This window comes from Vidua macroura, chromosome 16 (genome assembly GCF_024509145.1).
Source record: "Vidua macroura isolate BioBank_ID:100142 chromosome 16, ASM2450914v1, whole genome shotgun sequence".
In the NCBI taxonomy this organism is placed as follows: Eukaryota; Metazoa; Chordata; class Aves; order Passeriformes; family Viduidae; genus Vidua; species Vidua macroura.
In genome coordinates, this window is record NC_071586.1 from 2,343,084 (window position 1) to 2,361,442 (window position 18,359).

At 51.7% G+C, this 18,359-nt stretch overlaps 2 protein-coding genes across 4 annotated transcripts in view; one reads left to right on the forward strand and one right to left on the reverse strand.

Moving 5' to 3' along the window:
* DNAAF8 (dynein axonemal assembly factor 8) overlaps window positions 1–546 on the reverse strand; it is a 103,585-nt gene extending 103,039 nt beyond the window's left edge. Inside the window, exon 1 of the mRNA XM_053992510.1 lies at window positions 115–546. The gene's annotated coding sequence lies outside the window, so the exon portion shown is untranslated. The remainder of the gene's footprint in view (window positions 1–114) is intronic.
* On the forward strand, window positions 3–18,332 carry ANKS3 (ankyrin repeat and sterile alpha motif domain containing 3). Of its 3 annotated transcripts, none has more exons than XR_008439691.1 (18): window positions 3–54; window positions 4,876–4,976; window positions 5,103–5,278; window positions 5,673–5,871; window positions 6,082–6,203; window positions 6,864–6,945; window positions 7,625–7,760; window positions 8,074–8,232; window positions 9,248–9,373; window positions 9,818–9,933; window positions 10,231–10,398; window positions 10,841–10,965; window positions 11,224–11,365; window positions 11,887–12,059; window positions 12,972–13,147; window positions 13,229–13,344; window positions 14,240–14,323; window positions 14,769–14,856. XR_008439691.1 is itself a non-coding variant. In XM_053992516.1 (18 exons), the coding sequence occupies exons 1-17, from the start codon at window positions 3–5 to the stop codon at window positions 14,849–14,851; spliced, it is 2,160 nt and encodes a 719-aa protein (XP_053848491.1). In that variant the 3' UTR covers window positions 14,852–14,864; window positions 15,055–18,332. The 3 variants fall into 3 exon arrangements, 2 of the variants coding, with proteins under 2 accessions (XP_053848491.1, XP_053848490.1); XM_053992516.1 differs by lacking the exon at window positions 12,972–13,147 and adding an exon at window positions 15,055–18,332 and having other exon boundaries at window positions 14,769–14,864; XM_053992515.1 differs by lacking the exon at window positions 12,972–13,147 and adding an exon at window positions 15,089–18,332 and having other exon boundaries at window positions 14,769–14,864.
* Window positions 18,333–18,359: the final 27 nt, after the last annotated feature.

The following is an 18,359-nucleotide window of genomic DNA, read 5'->3' on the forward strand; positions in this document are numbered from 1 at the left end:
GCATGCCTTGCGCGGGCGGGACTAGTTCCGGCGGCGGCGCTCACCGGGGCGCAGGTGAGGGAGCGGCGGGGCTGGGACGGGGCAGCGGCGAGGAGCACTAGCGGCGGCACTCACCTCTGAGCCGGCCCCGGGCACTCCCGTCCTCGGTGTGCCCGTGGCCGCAGTGCTTCCTTCCCGCTCGCTGAGGTCTGCGATGCTAAGGCCGCGCTGCTAGCAGGGCCGCGAGGGAGGCAGGTGCGGGGATAACGACCCCGGAGCCGTTTCGCTGTGCGATGTTCGGTAACAGCCGTGTGGCGGCCGCTTTGGCGGCTCCAGCTGCTGGGTTCGCCTCAGGTGCGTTGTCGTGTGAGCGGAGCGTGCCCGGGCCGAGCCCCGCGGCTGCCGTGCCCGGCTGCCTTGGCGGGCACAGCCCGGGCAGAGGAAATGTGCTCCCTACTGTGACTGCTCAAGTGCTTTTGTGCCTCTTACCTCGTTTTTCCGAGGTTCTTTGATGTGTTTTAATGTGCCTGAGAGTGACAGGCTCGTGGTAGAATCACTCAGCTTGGGAAGGACCTTTAAGGTGATTGAGTCCAACCATTAAAAGATGAAAAGCGTGGTGTGTTTTGTGTATTTTCAACAGATGTGGGTAGGATTGAACTCGAGTGTTGTGGATCTAGGAATGTTTTCTCTCACCCACCTCAGGAACCTGGTGTGGTTCCTGCAGCTGTGGATTGTGCCAGCTGAGTCAGTTAGTGGATGATACACTGCAAAACTGAGATCTTCTGGTTCCTGTTGTGGCTGAGCTGGTAACAACTGCACCTAAAAAGGGATGTAAGGAGGCTTTTTTTAGTCCCTCCGATAAGTTGTTGCTGGTTTAGTGGAAATAGAGCCAAAGGGGAGTGTGTTCCTGCTCTGCTCTGCCCTGGTGGGGCCTCGACACGAGTCCTGGGGGCAACCACAATATCAGAAGGATCTGAAGTTGTTGGGGAGTGCCCAAAGGAGGGACATGGGCATGGGGAAGGGTCTGAGGAGCAGCTGAGGGCACTTGGATTGTTCAGCTGGAGAAGGAGACTGAGGGCAGAGCTCAGGGGGGGGCTGCAGCTCCTCCCAAGGGGCAGCTCCAGTCTCTGGGACAGGGACAGGGAATGGCTGGAGCTGGGCCAGGGCAGGGTCAGGCTGGATTTTGGGAAAGGTTCTTCCCCCAGAGGGTGCTGGCACTGCCCAGGCTCCCCAGGAATGGGCACAGCCCCGAGGCTGCCAGAGCTCCAGGAGTGCTTGGACAATGATCTCAGGGATGCCCAGGGTGGGATTGTTGGGGTGTCTGTGCAGGGCCAGGGGCTGCCCTGGATGATCCTTTGGGGGTCCCCCTGCTCAAAATATTCCATGACTCTCTCTTGTCAGTTTTGCTGGCTCTGCTGGAACCTCCAGCAGCCTCCATGCTTGTGCTGCCTTGGGTGTCCCTATTTTGGGACAGAAGGACACGTGTGGATGTCACCTGTGCTTGTGGGAGGGGATGGGAGAGAGTGCATTGAGCTGAGCAGAGCCTGCTGAGGGTGATTAACAGGCAGTGTTGCATTTGTTCTCTGTTGGGGCTGGTTGCTTCTCAAATCTCCTCCCATTTATTGTAGTGTGGCTCTTTTTTCTGTCAGTTTTCATACTAAGTTTATTTTTTCTCTGCCTTCTGGTTTGCTCAAAGAGCAAACTCCAAATCCAGGGCAGTGGGGTTTGCTGCCTGCTCTGTGCCCCAGCACTGTCGAGCTCTGACCCTGATAAATAGCTGAGTGCTAGTGGATTAAATTTAATATAATAATAACAGCAGCTTCACAGGAATCATGGCTTGACCCCAGCTGGTTACCAAGTACCAGGCTGCTCCTTTTCCCTGCTCCATCCCAGTGAGATGGGGAGGATAATCAGAAAAGAAAGTAAAAAACCTCATAGCTTGAGGTAAGAACAATTTAATTATTGAAGCAAAGTAAAATATAATGATAATTATAATTATCATGAGAAAATAAACTCATAAGAAACTCAAAAGCAACGTGGTTGCTCAGCACCTGCTGATTCCCATCCCATGTCCAAGCTATGATTGGCCCCTCCCAGGCTCCCCAGTTCATATACTGGGAGTGATGCTCTGTGGAATGGACTCTCCCTCTGGCCAGCTTGGGTCAGCTCCCCCCTGGCTTCTTGGGCACCTCCTTGCTAGGAGAGCATGGGAAGCTGTAAAGTCCTTGATTTAGGGTAAGCACTGGATAGCAGCAACCAAAGCATCAGTGTGTTATCAGCATTCTTCTCATCCTAAATCCAAAAGCTGCCTGTGCCAGCTGCTGGGAAGACCATGAACCCTATCCCAGCTGAAAGCAGGACAGCAGAGCTGAGGGAGGCCTCTGACAAATGTGAACTTGTCACTCTGCCCCAAAGCAGGGAGCAGCCTGTGAATGTTCAGGAGGTCTTTGTCAAACTTACTCTTAGTAACCCAGTGTCCCTCGGTACTCTCATGTTTACTTTTGTAGGGAATTTTGTGGGCTTTATCTAAAATGTTCCATGCAATGATTTGAGCTTCTTAGGGTCTGTCGTGGCTGCCCCATCCCTACAAGTGTCCAGTGCCAGGTTGGACAGGACTTGGAGCAACCTGGAATAGTGGAAGGTGTCCGTGCCCATAGCAGGTGGTGGGACAGGATGGGCTTTGAGGTCCCTTCCAACCCAAACCTTCCTGGTATTCTGTGATAAGATGCATTATTATGCATTATTATGTATTGGATGCTCATGTCACATGTCCCCTCCAGGCTCCTCTTCTTTGCACCAGATAACTCTGATTTTTGTTTCATACAGGTCTTTTCATTTCAGTTCTGAGGGTTGTGATCACTGTTGTTGTCCTGTGATCACTGTTGGAGATTGTGAGCAGCTGTCCTCAGGTGCTTGCAGAGCTGACAACTTGCTAAAGTTCAGTGTGAGGAGAAATCTCAGAGCTTTAAAAAAATAAAAAAAAAATGTAGGCAGAGCACAGGGAAGGTGCAGGAGGCTGAATGTCCTGGATGTTCTGTCCTGTCCTTGTTGCCCTTCTGACTGGGGATCACCTCACCAAGGCTGCATTGGTAACTTGTACCTGAGAGTGGCTGATTCTGACAAAGACCAAACACCTGAGTGGTTTATAATTAATGTACCCAATTAAAGAGGGTAGAGAACAACAAGCTAGACTTGCACCTAAATGTGCTTCTACAAACTGCCCTGGATTCTACCTCCTTTCACTGCCTTTTGGCCTCCCTGGGGCAGCTTTAATCTGTTTTAGTGAGAAATTCCTACTTTCCCCCTTATGATCCACTTCAGTCCACTTAGCTGTCCTTGTGTTTTGATTGTGAGGTGCTCAGGCCCTTCCCTTGTGCTCTGCATATTCCTGTCTGAGGCCTCTGCGTTGCCCAGTGCACTACAAATTGCTGCTATCAGGCAAAGTATGTGCTTTTGCAGGTATTTTTAAAGGGAAATAATTTCTTACCAGCTGATGGAATAGAATAGATGGTGCTTTTGTGGTATTAACAAGCTGAGAGTGAAGGAGGGGAAGAAAAGGAAGGTGGGAGAGAAAGGATCCAGGTGGGGAGGGAAAAGGTAGGAATGAAAGGTGTTTTCTCATAAGAAAAGGGGCTGGTGCTTGCAAGGCAAAGATTCCCAGTTGCTCAGAAAACAAAAGTATGGTCTTGAAATGTTACAGCTGAGGGAATCTGAGGAGCAGCTGCTGCTGAAAAACCTGTTCTTGCTCTTTTTTATTCCTCACCAGTGCCACATTTGGCATGTGCCTGACCCCAAAATGAGTCCAAGGAGTTAAATTTGTGAAAAGTTACCAGAAAGAAGAAGGACTTTATGTTGGCTTAGCTTATGTAGAGGGACCAGGCAAACCCCAGGAGTGCTGTATGGTGGGCAGTGAGACTACAGGGGGGGAAAAGCAGTTCCCATGGGATTGCCTGGAACAAGCTGCCCAGAGAGGCCATGGATCTCCTTCCCTGGAGATATTCAGAGCCCACCTGGACACAGCCCTGTGTAACGTGCTCAGAGGACCCTGCTTGAGCAGGGAGGTTGGGTGAGATGACACACAGTGGTCCCTTGCAACCAGAACCACTCTGGGATTCTGTGCTGGGGGCTGGATTCTGTGTCCTGGAGCTGCAGCTGAAGCCCTCAGCTGCTGGATACAGCTGTGCTGAGCAGCTCTTCATGGAGTGCCAGACAAGAGCACTCTCTTGCAAGAGCTGTCTCTTGATTTGAACCTCTGTGAGAGGTTCAAATTATTAGTCTGCAGTTGCTCCCTAAGGCTGGGACTGGGATAAACCTTTCAGGCAGTCCTGAAGCTGGAGGAGCTGTGTAATTGTTGTGTCTGTAGGAGAGGGGGTGTGCTTGGATAATGAATGGGCAGGTGTGCTGCTGCCCCCAGTGTTTCAGCATTTTCCAGGATTCACTGAGATGGGGCTGGGCTGCCTCTGAAGGGCTGAAACAATAAATGGTAGAAACAATCTGCTTACAACCTGATGACAGTGGAGGGTGCACCCTCTCCAGGTGACAGAGTGTTTTTGGGAGCAGTGGGCAGTTGTCATTATTAATGACTGTGTCTTAATTTAATCAGGACCATCCTGTAATGCAAGACAGATGGACAAGACCAAGAATGTCTGACACATGAATTCTTAATTCTCTCCCTGCATTCTAAAACATGAAGAGGAAGAATTACATCCTTTTGTAAAACACTAAGCTTACCTTCAGCTCTTAAATAGATGTTTAGTCTTCTCTTGCCAAGGTTATTCAAAGCTGCCTTAGGCATGTTTGGATTAGGCAGGGAGGAAATAAAGCCACTGCTTCTGCAGTCTTAAAATGAGATTTGAAAGATGTGGGGTTTAGCATTATTACCTTTTATTTTTCCAGTGTATTGGAATCCCAGAGTTCTCTACAGCAAGAGAAAACTTCCAGCAAAGTCTTCTCTGCAGCAGTTATTTTTTTGGGCTGAGGAGTCAATCAAAGTTGAGGTAAGAATTTGAAACCCCACACATCTGAGCTGGCCTCACCTTCCAAGCCAATGGCAGCTTGGAGCTGTAATTGTCTGGAAAACAGGGATCAGGAGCTGAGTGCTGTGCTCTGGTTTGGCTCCTCAGGGCAGGATGTCGGAGCTGAGCGACGAGGCCAGCGAGTCGGAGCTGCTGAGCCGCAGCCTCTCCATGTGGCACGGCGTGGGGCCCGTGCTGTGCCGGGAGGAGCTGGACGTGCCCCTGGACCTGCACACGGCCTCCTCCGTCGGGCAGTACCAAGTGGTGCAGGAGTGCATCCAGCGGTGAGAGGGGCTGGGTGGGGCACGGCTGGCTGCCACCTGCTGCAGGCGTGGTTGTCACCGGTGCCACACTGGTTGGGGCAACAGGAACACATCACTGGGACTGCTTTCTTGGCACAAAGCATCCAGGGGCAAATCTACTAATAAAAATTACCTCCTTAGTGTTTTAGTAGGAGGTGTGTCCCCGCCATGGCAGGGGGGTGGAATGAGGTGGTTTTAAGGGCCCTTCTATCCCAAAGCATTCCGTGATTCTGCGATCTGGGGGAGGTTGTGCTGGAGCTGGTAGAAATTCCCATGCAGGCTTCAGTGCTGGATGACAACAAGAGTCTGCAGAAGCCAGCTGTGGTCCACAGCTCCAGCACAGTAGTTCGTGTGACTTCTTTCTTCTGTTTCTTAGTGGAGACCTGGATTTGAACCAGAGGAACTGTGGGGGCTGGACCCCACTCATGTACGCTTCCTACATTGGCCACGACAACATCGTGCACTTGCTGCTGGAAGCAGGAGTGAACGTGAACATCCCCACCCCAGAAGGCCAGACTCCCCTCATGCTGGCCTCCAGCTGTGGCAATGAGAGTGTTGCTTACTTCCTTCTACAGGTGTGTATCCCATAAAACACAGGTAAAGCCACAGCACGTGGTTTAAATGCTCAGGGTGTGATTATCCGCAAGTGCCGCTTTGTGTTCTGTTGTGAGGTCTGCTTTGTGGTGAGATTTAATTTAAACTCTTGGTGTCCCGGCATAAAGAGGCAGTGGCTGAAAGCCTGAGCAGAGCAGATGCAGTAAGGAATATTGTCTGTTCTCTTGCAGCAAGGGGCAGAGCTGGAGATGAAGGACATCCATGGCTGGACTGCCTTGTTCCACTGCACCAGCGCTGGGCATCAGCAGATGGTCAAGTTCTTACTGGAGAATGGGGCAAATGCCAACTGCAAGTAAGGAGGAATCTGTCATTTTATTGTCATTTCGTTGTCATTTGTCATTCAATATGAAGACAACAGATGGCAGATGAACACACTCCAACAGACAGCTGCTTTTGTCTTCCCCCTGTACCTCAGGATGTGGCACAGCTAATACAGGGACAGGTGACATGCAAACTGAATTGAAGTCTGCCCATGCTGTCACTGTTTATTAAACTAAGATCAAGGGAAATTAGATTTACTGTTTGTTTAATTATCAGCTAAACACTGACACCTTCTGAACTCAGGTGCACTTCATAAGTCTTTTTATTGATTTTTTTATATACTCAGAGTTGAGGTTGGTTTTTGAAGTGTGCCCTGCATTCCCATGCCTTGGGGACCACCACACATTTATGCACATGGAATTGCATGAGGGCAACAAGAGGTTCTTACTTTATTAGCTCCTGCAAAACTGATTTGGGCTCTTAAAGGCAGATTGCAGCTGGAAGAGTAATCTGTTGCTGGGCAGCCAGTTTAGGAGCACTGAATCTCTACAGGGAATTAATTCTACAACAGGACAGCCAGTACATCACAGAGTCTGTGATCAGCAAAGGTTGAGGGGTGGAAATGCTCTGTTAGGGAATGGCTAAACTTTGGCTATGTTTATACCAGTCCACGTGTGTGTTCTCTCCCCAGGGAGCCAGTGTATGGATACACACCTCTGATGGAAGCAGCTGCTTCTGGCCATGAGATAATTGTTCAGTACCTTCTCAATCATGTAAGTGTCCTGGCAGTTCTCTGTGTAGCTGAAAGTCTGGTTCCAGCCCTCAGGGGAACTACCACAAATTTGACACCATGCTTTTTTTGACAGTGTTGTGCTTGCTCCTTGATGACAGTCACCTCTGAAGTCCCAGACTTTCAGGACTGTTTTCAAAGCATCTGCTTTCTGCAGGGTGGTACCATGATTTTACACTGGCCTTGCAGGAATAGGAGTGAGGTCTGACTGCCCAGATATAACTGAATAATGACTGAATTAGAAAACAACTGAAGCTGTAATTTTTCTATTGTGTTTACAGGCTTGCATGCTCAGGCTACTGGACATCTGCATCCAAAAGCTTATGAGCATGCAGGGCTCTTACACAGTTTGGTTTAAATCCCATTTGACTGGTCCAGCTTACTGCCAGAAGGAGGCAGCAATGCAAAACACTTCAGATCAAACAAACCTGTTCCCAGTGGCAATGCACAAGAGCCCTGGGCTATTTGGCATTCAGGAATTGGAGAGACTGGAGATAACTAGAAAGGCATTCAGGGTATTAGTGCACCTTGAACTATCTGTCAAAGGTGAGCCTGTATTGCTGATGGAGCTAAGACAATTTGGGGTGGTTTTTTTTAATATACATATATATTTTTTACACTGCCCTCTGATGTGTGCCCTTAACTAGGTATTTTTTCTGCAGGGAGTGAAGGCAGATGTCAGAGATAACACTGGAGCCACAGCACGGACCCTGGCCATGAAGTACGGCCACACCAAGATTGTGGGGCTGATAGATTTGCATGCAGCCCCAGTGCCCAAGGTCTTCTGCAGAGGTCCAGGTAACAGATATTTGACCTTGTTCATTTTAAGATGGAACCTGAAGTGAGGTGTTTGATAGTTTGAAAGTATGTTATACTGTGTAGATGGGGTAGTGCTACCTGGTCTGTCCTGGAAATTCCAGCATTTCTGAGGATGGAAGAGGCAACAAATCCAACAGCTCTTGTCTGCTGGCCCCTTTCTGACCTAGGTTAGCTGTTTCACCCTCACTCTTCAACATTTCTCTTTTTCTTTCCACTGCACTTATAGGACCAGTAACAAGTAAAACAGGCAAATGACTTCCTGTGCTGCTAACAACCTGTGTTTGAACTGCAGGCAACTATGAGGAGCTGAGTTCTTCAGATGAATCATATTCTGCTCCCCAGAGACAGAGACCTGCTCGTAGGACCAAAGGTCCCAGCATCCATGAGGGGCCCCAGGCCTTGGCCAAGATCACAGCAATTGGCATGGGGACATGGAAGCAGTCTTGCTATGGTGAGGAGAGTTGGGAGCCTGAGGGACAGTCCCCTGAGACCTCAACTGCACTGCAGCTGTTCCTGCTATCCATTTTTAATTTGTTGGGATTCATGTGTGGTTTGTACAGAACAAAGATAGCTTTGTATGAAGGTGTTCACTATCCAGTGTCTGGGTTAGAAAGAAAGCCCTCTGAACTCTTTTTGTCAAGGCTGGATACTGATGAGTGGGATACTTTTCTACTCTCACCTCAACTGCTGTTCCCCTGACACTTGAGAACAGTTCAGTTTCCCTTTTTAGGCAGGCTCAAAAGTTTGAGACTCCTTCTGAAGCTGATGACAGGGAGGTGCTCACACCGGCCGAGAAATCATTGATCATAAGACTGAACTTGTGAGTTTTGCCTTCCCTGATGCTTGAAATGCTTCTAAAAATGAAATTGCAATAGGCCAAGAGAAAGATGATCCCAGTTAGACATCCTGGATGCAGTCCTAGGAGGTTTGTTTTACTGTCTGTCATAGGTATTTCTCAGACTGGTTGCCTGGAATAAACAAGATTATGGACTTGAAAGCATGTTCAAAGCTCAGTTCATTCTCTTAAACACAAGTTTGTGTTATCTCCCAGGCCATATTGGAATGATACTGTCAGCTTCTTAAATGCCAGTGATATTCTCCTGGTGTCTTAGCACAGCTGCAGGGGGAGTTGGTTCTGCAGGGTGTGCAGGGCTACTCTCCTAAGCTGTTTCTCCCCTTTTATCATTTGAGTATAACGAGGAGAGGGAGTGCTGGAAGCTGCTGTTATCTCTGCTATAAAGTGTTTTCTCTGATTTTCAATGTAAGCATGCAAATGAAGGAACTGCAGGAACCTGCATTTCTCAGGTGCTCTCTCTGCTTTTTAGAATGAAACTGTCTTTTCTGCTTTTGTGAGCACAGTCTCTCATTTTGGTTATTTTCAGATCCAGAAGTGGTTACATTTCCTGCAGGAGCCTCCCTGATTAACTTGCATCCTAATCTCTGTTCTCCCTTCCTGTTGCACACAGAGCAGGTGCCCCCTCAGGGCTATGTCACCTTCAGCAACGATGGCAGCTGTGCGTCAGGTGTCATCCGGTACAGGGACGTCACCTCCCCGATCAACGAGCTGGACGTGGACAGCAGCAGCAGCAGGGGTAAGTCACGGTCTCAGAAATGGCCCAGCTTGCAGTGCACACCTGGGTGTGAGTCCAGGCCTTGGCTTCCTTTCCCACTAAGATGCTGAGATTGGCATGTCTCTCTTGAGGGAAGGCTGGGATGGTTTAGCTGCAGAAGATAAAGCTCAGTGTGGTAATTTCATCAGTTTGTACAAATAGTCTGAAGGAGGGTGGGAACAAGACAGAGCATGGGTGTTTCCAGAAGTGTCTCTGGTGGTAAACAGACTTGGGGAAAGATGAGTGCTGGGGATCAGATGTGAAATCTCTGCCTCAGGGTCATCTTGTATCCTGAGTACTGCACATGAAGCCTTGCTCTGAATCTTGCCTTCCTTTACATCTCCGAGAGGTTTTGCTGGTAATTGTGTAACAAAACCAGAATGTAATGAAGTTGTACTTCAGTATTTTTTTCTTATTCCTTTCCAGAGGATAGTGCTTTGTCCAGCAACAGCTTGGGAACCATCAGGAGCAGCAGCAGCAGCAGTGAATGCCTAATTAGAATCCCAGGAGTCAGCAGTGAAGGCTCCTTGGAAAGCAATGAGGTGGATTTTCTTTTCTCTGCCTTCAGCTTGGGCAGTGCTTTCACCCTTGGGAGACTCTACTCCCATGGGAGCCTGTAGGACCAGGCTGGGTGAGGAAATGCTCTTCCAGGGACAGGAAGACCAAGGAAGGGGAAGAGGTTGGAGGTTACTCACAGCTCACATGGGTCAAGGCAGCTCTGGGGCTGCAGTATAAAAGGGCCTTTAGGTCTTAGAGGAGCCTGCACTTGTTAAGCCCCCTGATCCTGACATCTCTGCACAATCATCCTTTCCATTCTGTGGGTGTTTTTTCTTTTCCAGGACTCTGACCACACCAACAGCCCCCCGAGTCGGAAACAAGCCAAGAGCTTTAAGGGCAAGACCCGCTACAGCAACAGTGACAGCCAGTGGAGCCACTGCCTGGGGAAGGCTGGGGGCTGCTGCCAGCACCTGGTCCTTCCTGAGCCCCCGGCCTACACAGGGCCCCAGGTAACCACAGACTTGTCCTGCAGGCTCTGTCCCTGAACCAGGTGTGGGAGGCTTTTCCGAGGTTACCAAAACACCTTGTATTCCAAACTTAAATGCTTGTGAAACAGCAATTTCTTGTAGAGAAGGTGTTTGCTGTTGCTTGGAGGGGTTTCCTAGACCCTTCAGGCCTGTGGGTGGGCTATCAAACCTGGCAGTGGGGTGGGCTGAGGTAGCTGATTCTGTGTCATTCTGCTCTGCACTTGTTAGAAGAGGCATGGCTGCAGCAGAGACCAGTCCTGGTGTGTGATTGTGGAGAAGGGCAGGGAGCCACGGGAAGTTGTGGTTGCTGCTGGAACCCAGAAAGGTGTTACAACAGCATGAGGAAGCAAATATTTACGATTAGGAGGACTGGTGATGTTTTTGTTGAGAGGGTGTAAATAAGTTTGTTTTGTCTGGGCTGCAGGACCTGGCAACATTCCTTGAGGAGATTGGGTGCCTGAAGTACCTGCAGGTGTTTGAGGAGCAAGACGTGGACCTCCGGATCTTCCTGACCCTCACAGAGAGTGACCTGAAGGAAATAGGCATCACGTGAGTGTCTGTCCTGCCCGTCCCAGCTTCCCCCTACAAACCATGTCCAGCCTGGTCAGGAAGGTTTAGCTGGGGAGTGCTGCTCTCTTCTGGCTGCCTCCCACACAATTTGACATCCCCATGTCCTCGGCTGTAACACGCTCCTGCTTCTGGAGGTACCTTGGAGAGACCAGGACACTGCAGAGGTCCTCATGGCATCCTGTTGGGCTCAGGGACAGGTGGTGCAGGGCTTGACCCATGTTGGTTCCATCCTCCCAGGCTGTTTGGCCCCAAGAGGAAGATGACCTCGGCCATCGCGCGCTGGCACAGCAGCGCCCGCCCGCCCAGCGACGCGCTGGAGTTGGCCTACGCCGATCGACTGGAGGCAGAGATGCAGGAATTGGCCATCCAGCTGCACAAGGTGAGGCTGCTGCCAGCTCCTCAGGTCCCTTCACCCTGCAGGAAGTGATCAGTGCTGTGTTTTTGTTGTGCCTCTGGTTTTTCCTTCATCTCAAGCCACGACTTATAGTGGACGCAGTTGGTGTACAAACAGCACAAATACAACTTACCCACTCCTCATCCTTGGTGCTCCTTTGTGTCTGTTTCCCATCCAGCTGAGAGCTATAGGAGCCAGGAGCAGGAATCAAATCCCTACTCCTTCCCAGCAGGGTCATGTTTATGGTGAAGTGATGCAGCCATCAGTGAAACTTGTGTTGTTTTGGGAAATTTGGACTCATAAGTAACTTTGTAAACAGAGAGGAAGGGGAAATTGTGACTGTGGGGCTGGGCTTAGTGTGGAGAGACCCTGTACTCAGTGTACAAGCTTCATCCAGCTTCCTTTCCTACTGGAAAGGAACATCCTGGCTGCTTAAGGCATTAAAATAGCAGGGACTTGAGAGATGTTCAGTGCTCCCACCTGATCCCTGGTGTGCTCTGCTGCAGAGGTGTGAAGAGGTGCAGGTGATGAAGGGCCAGGTGTGCCAGGAGCAGAAGCTGCGTGCAGTGGCTGAGAGCTGTTTGATGGAGCGGGATGAGACCTGGAATGCCATCCAGTGCCAGCTCAGAGAGGCTCAGGCCATCACCAAGGATGCTGGAGTCCTGCTGGATCAGATCAAGTAAGTCATTCCCAGGAAGTGACACTGAGACTGCTGGGAAATGGGGTCTGGGGTCATACTGGCAGCCTTACAGGTGATGCTCAGGGTAAGGCAGGAGAGCTCACCTGGCACCTGAACACATTTGGATCCTGCCTGCCTTTCCCTAGTGAAAAGCCACAGCCATGGGAGCACATGTGACGTTTTGGTCAGATGCATGAACTGGAAGTGGCCTTTTTGGGGGTGCTGGGTGTTCCTGTTTCAACTAGAAGCAACCAAAAGGCTGAGGGTGTGCCTACCCAGGGTAAGACTTGGTGATCAGGACCTTTTTGAATACAAAAAGGAATTTTTAGTCCATACCCTGCCAAAGGATGTGCAGTAACTCACAAGTGAAGAATATTTTTCTTGCAACTCTGTGACAGCTGGCAGAATAATCTGAATACCCTCCTGACACTCCTTTTACTGCCTTTGTGCTGCTTTTCTCTGTGCCCCAGTTGGACTCCTGTCATGGGCCTTGTTCTGTCCAGTGATACAATAGGGACATCCCTGAAAGTGGCATAAATCCTGCTGCTTATGGATCCTAGCCCAAGGGAGTAGGGTCTGCTGGCTGCCAAGCCAGGGCGAGCTGAAGTAGGATCCAGAAGCTTAGCAGAGCAATATTCCCACTGCAAGGGGCAGAGCCTGGCTTTTCCCCCTGACTGAGGAGCTGAGGCTGCTGTAGAAGGGCCCTGCCATGCTCTGAATGTACACTGCTTGAATTGGTGGGATGATGATGACAGCCTGAGAACCTGGGTGCCCCTCATGCCTGTCCTGAGGTCGTTTCCTTTGCCCATTAGAAACCTTGGATTGGGCCTGATTCTCCCACAGACCAACACAGCCCCTGGCTTGGGCTTCCTGCTGCTCACCCCAGCCCCTCCTTGTCTTGTCCCCCCACAGCTCCTCTGTGCACAGGGCAGAGCTGGCTGTGGCTGCAGATGGGGAGCAGTGGCAGGGAGCTGAGCAGTGCCAACACCCCAGGCTTGGGCTGAGGCACCACTTCCTCCTCCCGGGAAGCAGCAAGGAGCAGGTTGTACCCCAGGGCCTTAGAGGTGCTGCCCGGGCACCCCATGCAGGTACTGCAGGCTGTAGGAGTGTGCAGTGTCACTGCCAGCGTGTCCCTGGGTCCTGCTGATGGCTTTGGTGTGGTTTGGCAGGAGCTGCCAGGCAGAGCTGTCATCCCGGCTGGCCCCGGAGCGGGCGGGCGATGGAGCGCCGGACACGCGGGAGCAGCACGGCACCGGGGAGAGCCAGCGGCCCGGGGAGCGCCCAGGTGAGCACCAGGAGAGTCCTGGGCAAACCCCTGCTTGTCTTCCCTTGCTGAAAGTCAGGCAGTTGGGAATGGGTGAGCAGCCAGACTCTTAGAGTAAGTTGAATTCTTGCTCAGGAGAAGCATTTAAAGCTCTCAGGGCATTTGGAGTGGAACTTGCAGTTTCTCAGTTAAGTTTTGGGGTCTGGCAGGCATTTGTGGCTAAAAATGCAGAGCTGTAGCACAGGCCCCAGTGACAGCTCTGTTTCAGGGACTTGTGGCTGCAACTTTGGGTTTGTTACCACCCTGTGCACTGGAGCAGGAGAGTTGGTTGGTTCCCTAACCCAGTATGGGGATTTTGCTGTTGGATCCATGGGACAAACCTCTGTGGCTGGGCAGGCCTGACCCAGCAGCCCCTTATCCCTAGGAGTTGATAAATGATCCCTGGAAGTGCTCAAGGCCAGGTTGAAGGGAACTTGGAGCAACCTGGTCTAGTGAAAGATGTCCCCTATCCATGGCAGGGGATGGGCTTTAAGGCCCTTTCCAACCTAAATCATTCCATGATTATGAGACTCTCTGATCTTGCTGCCTGTGATATGCTCCTAGTGACCTGTTCTTTGCTGCCTGTGTCTTAGAAGTGAGACAAGCAGAGATGCTCTTGATTTCTGTCCACTACACTTAATCCCTTTGAGATTCTCTTAATAAACAACCCAGCCAGTCTAAAAATGTAAATTCCTAAGTGGTAGAATTGCTAGAAAACTCCTCAGTTTGGCACAGGCAGCTCCAGCTCTCTTCCTGTGTGATTCAGAGGCCCTAACTGGAATCCCTTTGGCTGAGGGTGCTTCCCAGCAACACCAGCCCCTTGTGTGCTCTGTCCCAGAGAGCTGCTGATGGATTAACTGTGTCCCTGTCCTTGCAGTGCTGGAAGGGTGGCCACCTTCCCTGAAGTCCCTGAGCTTGCGTGAGCTGTCAGCTGTGCTGGAGGAGTGTGTGGGAGAGATGGGTAAGGTGGGAAGGACTCTGGGCATGTGGAAGGACTGTTGTGCTGGGGGAGGCATGGCTGGGTGGGGTTTGGTGGTTTGGAGCGGTTGCTGGGAGAGACCCCACAATCCCTGCTCATTCAGGGAAGTCTCCAGGCTCTGGAGTTGGTGCTGTTCTTGCTGCAGATCTTGGGCTCTGCACCATCCCCTGGTGACAGGTCCAGGCTGAGAGGTGGGGGGTGGTCCCTGCATCTCCTGCTCAGTGGTGAGAGCTGCTGGGGAAGTGGTTCCCTAATCCTGTGTCCTGTTCTCCTGGTGACAGAAAATTGTCCCAGCAACTTGCAGACAGTAGAGACACCCCTGTTCTCAGAGCAGGAAGGCAGCACAGCAGTGGCTGAGTGCAGCCTGTTCTTTCCTGCTTCCTGGCCTCTTCCTAATGCTGCTTTTTTCCCTTTGGTTTGTCCTCAGGAAAAGCTCTGCAGACTGTGACTCAAAACCTCCAAAGGCTCCAAGCCCTGGGGCAGAGCGGGCAGAGCTGGCCAAAGCCATAACCAACCCGGGAGGGTGAGTGGGACCAACTGCCCTGCCCAGTCCCAGGCTGTGGCACTGAGGGGACACCATCCCTCACTGCCACGTGCCCAGAGCTCGCTCAGAGCCCACACACCAAGGCTGGGCTCTCACTCATCCTTGTGTGCCCTCTGGTTGGTTCTCCCTTTGGAAAATCTGTAGCCCCCTTGTCCCTTTGTCCCAGCAGAGGGTGACTGTCCCCTTTCTCCTGGTGGCTGCAGGAATACTGACGTCGGGTGACTCTTCCACCCGGAAGCTGAGTGTGCCTGAGAAAGGGAGCACGGGGCCGTGCTGGCAGCACCGCGGCTCTGCCGAGGGCCACTGCAGCTGGCAGGGCACCGAGGAGGCCGTGGCCACCAGAGAACACAGCTGGGAGGACGAGGGACAGCAGAGGACAACAACCAGCTGCTCTTGGGGCCTGACTCAAGGCTCCCAGGATCTTTGTTTGAAAGGTTTAGGTTTGGAGGAGAAGCTCCAAGCCTCGAAGTTTTGTCTGCCTTAAGCTTCCTGCAGCCCTTGTTGTTCAGGTCTGAGTGGTGGTAGCAAGGTGACAATTGCACACAGCAATCAATTCATTATCCTTTTCTGCATCCCAAGCTCCCCAGGGCCTCTGAAACGTGTCCCTGGCTCCTTCTGTGCCATGGGGATTGGCCCAGAGAATGGATCTGAGGCCATAAAAAAGGTAGTTTGTTGTGGAGGGGTGAAGGGAGTGGAGTTTGTGATGTTTGGCTCTTTAAGCTGCAGTGGAGCTCAAACTGCAGCCCTGTTCCTAGTTGGAATGTCTGTTCTACTGCCACCCCAGATCTGGGTTTCAAAGCCTGTTCCTCCAACCAGCCCACTCTGGTTCACTTTGGGTTCTTGCTGTCCTCAGGAGCTGGGTGTGATCACATTGGTGGTTTAGGAATGGCATTCACTGAAACACTCCCAACTCACCCACTCCCCCTCCTCACCTCCTCTCCCCTGGGGTGGGATGGAGAGGAGAACTGGAGGCACAAAAGGTGAAGATCACTGGTAGAAATAAAAGCATTTTACTGGAAACAGCAGTGAGATAAGGAACAGTAACAGCAACAACAGTAATAACAAACGTGTACCGGAGAGGTCCTGGTCCTGCAGAAATGAACCCTGTCCTGGCCAGAACCAGGACGTCACTGTTACTCCATGCCCAAGAGCTTGGCTTTGTGGTCAGTGCTCTGTGGCAGAGGTCATTGGCCTGGTTTGCCAGGGCCAAGATCCCAGCAAGGCAGGGATGCCCTGGAAAGAGAGGAGAGAGAGAAGGAAGAGCTGGGACTGTTGAGATTCCCATGCCTCTGGCAAGCAGGGGAGTGCCAAGGCAGCAGAGCAGGAAGAGGGATAGCTCTGTGCCCCATGGGAGGTGGGCAAAGGAACCACAGCCCAGGTAGAGCTGTGGCTTTGCTCCTCACTACTGCCTGCCTTTGATGTGCAGGCTTTAGTGCTGGGAAAGAGTTCGGCCAGGGCATTCATGGGTGGGCATTGCCAAGGACAGGCAGTGCAGGAAGAGGAGGCTGCCCTATCCCTGGGAGTGAGTGAGAGTGCCAGGGACCTTGGTGTAGAGTGGTTTCCAGTGACTCTGTGTTCCCATTTACTCCTGAATCCTGTAAGGGGGGAAAAACACAACAATCAAAATCTGAAGTGATTTTTCAAAATTTGAAGTGAGTGATGACCTTGCTGAATCATAGTACGTCCCTTTGGGAAGAGGATGGAACTGTGTGTTCCTTCTGGTATTTGGACTTTGGGCACAGATTCCAAATATAAAAACCCATCCAGCTCCATCTTTTCAGGTGGTCACCCCTTCTGATGAGCTGTCTGAGTCCCTTCAGGCAGGAGTGACAACTGGTCTGCCTGCAGTGTCTGTGCTTCCTGCCCCAGGCAGGTATGGCCCTCTCAGCTGTGACCCCGTGTGCCTGGCAGTGTCCCCCCCTCGGGGTGCTGCTTCCTGCCCGTGCTTACCTCCCACCCGTAGCACAGGGCACGGATTTTTTCATCTTGAGCAAATGCCATGGAGCATGTGAGCACCCAGTGCCAGCTGCAGGGTGAGGCTGCAGGAGCTTCACCCTGAAGAGTTTGGATGAGGCAGAGGGAATTCTCGTTGTGCAGCACACCTGGGAACTCCTCAGAGGGCTGAGGCTGTGCTGGGGTAGAGTTTTGAGGGCTCTGTCCCTCATTCTCTGTCACTGGGGAGTCCCAAGGTCTCTCCCTAGCCTTGGTGGTGCCTCTGGCTGCAGTAATATGGGGTTGTTAGTGCTGTTTCCTTTGAAGTTAAGGCAAACCCCCCAAAAAACTCCCAAGGGCAAAGCCCTGGCTCAGCAGTGCCCTCAGAGTGGGGGCTGTGTAGAAACAGGGGCTGGAAGGTGATTACAGTGATTTGGGGCTTGCTTTGCTAAGTCTGAGGCTGGAATCGAGGGGGTTTGGGGGATTAACAGGATCTATCCAATACATTAGAATGACTGGGAAAAGAGGGGAGAGGTGGCAGTGTGTGTGTGAAGGAGAAAGGGCCCAAATAGGTGCTGCAGGTGTAAAGGCTTCAAGGGTGTGAGAGCACCCAAGGGTCCAGCAGGGAGGGGATCTTCAACAACAGAGTATCCCTGAGGAGGCAATTCCTTAACTGCAGGATGTGAAACAGCATTCCTTGCAGCTAGGGTGGCTGTGCAGGCAGCAGGAGTCTGGTGCTACCCTAAGGTGGGCTGTCTGAGGAAAAATAGCATTTGCTGATTTGGATGAATGAATAAAAGCTGAGAAGCCTATGTATGATGTGTGGGTATCTCTGGAGGGAGCTGGGACATCATGGCTAAGTTCCCTGATTTATTATTGCAGGAATGCACACAGGGTTTTCCAGCCTATTCTGCCAGGAGGCTGCAGGCTCAGGGGCTTGGGACTGCCTGAGCCCTGAGAGCCCAGCACTGCCTGGGTGGGTGATGTGGGAACCCAGTGGGACCTTCTGAGTGAGTCCAGAGGCAGCCATGGAGATAATCCAAGGGCTGGAGCCAGGCTCAGAGAACTGGCTCCTCTGTTCACCTGGAGAGGGGAAGGCTCCAGGGAGACCTCAGAGCCCCTGCCAGTGCCTGGAGAGGGACTGGGGACAAGGGCTGGAGGGACAGGACACAGGGAATGGCTGCCCACTGCCAGAGGGGATGTTAGGAAGGAATTGTTCCCTGGGAGGGTGGGGAGACCCTGGCACAGGGTGCCCAGAGCAGCTGTGGCTGCCTCTGAATCCCTGGCAGTGCCCCAGGCCAGGCTGGACAGGGCTTGGAGCAGCCTGGGACAGTGGGAGGGGTCCCTGGACATGGCAAGGGTGGGATGAAATGGGCTGTAAGTTCTTTCCCCCCCCCTAGTCCATTCTGAGATTCAGCTGTCTGTACCCACCAGCCCTTTCCCTCCCCTGGAGCAGACAGAAGCAGCAGGCTCTGCTTGTTGAAAAATAAATATTTATTTACATCTGAAATGAGAGTTAATGTGTAAATTGGTCTCTCCATC

Bases quoted from the DNA above. Each gene is read 5' to 3' on its own strand.
- ANKS3 (XM_053992516.1), top strand. From the start codon at position 3: ATGCCTTGCGCGGGCGGGACTAGTTCCGGCGGCGGCGCTCACCGGGGC. The intron at 5,279-5,672 runs GTGAGAGGGGCT...TCTGTTTCTTAG, and splicing joins GTGCAGGAGTGCATCCAGCG to TGGAGACCTGGATTTGAACC. The intron at 9,374-9,817 runs GTAAGTCACGGT...ATTCCTTTCCAG, and splicing joins GGACAGCAGCAGCAGCAGGG to AGGATAGTGCTTTGTCCAGC.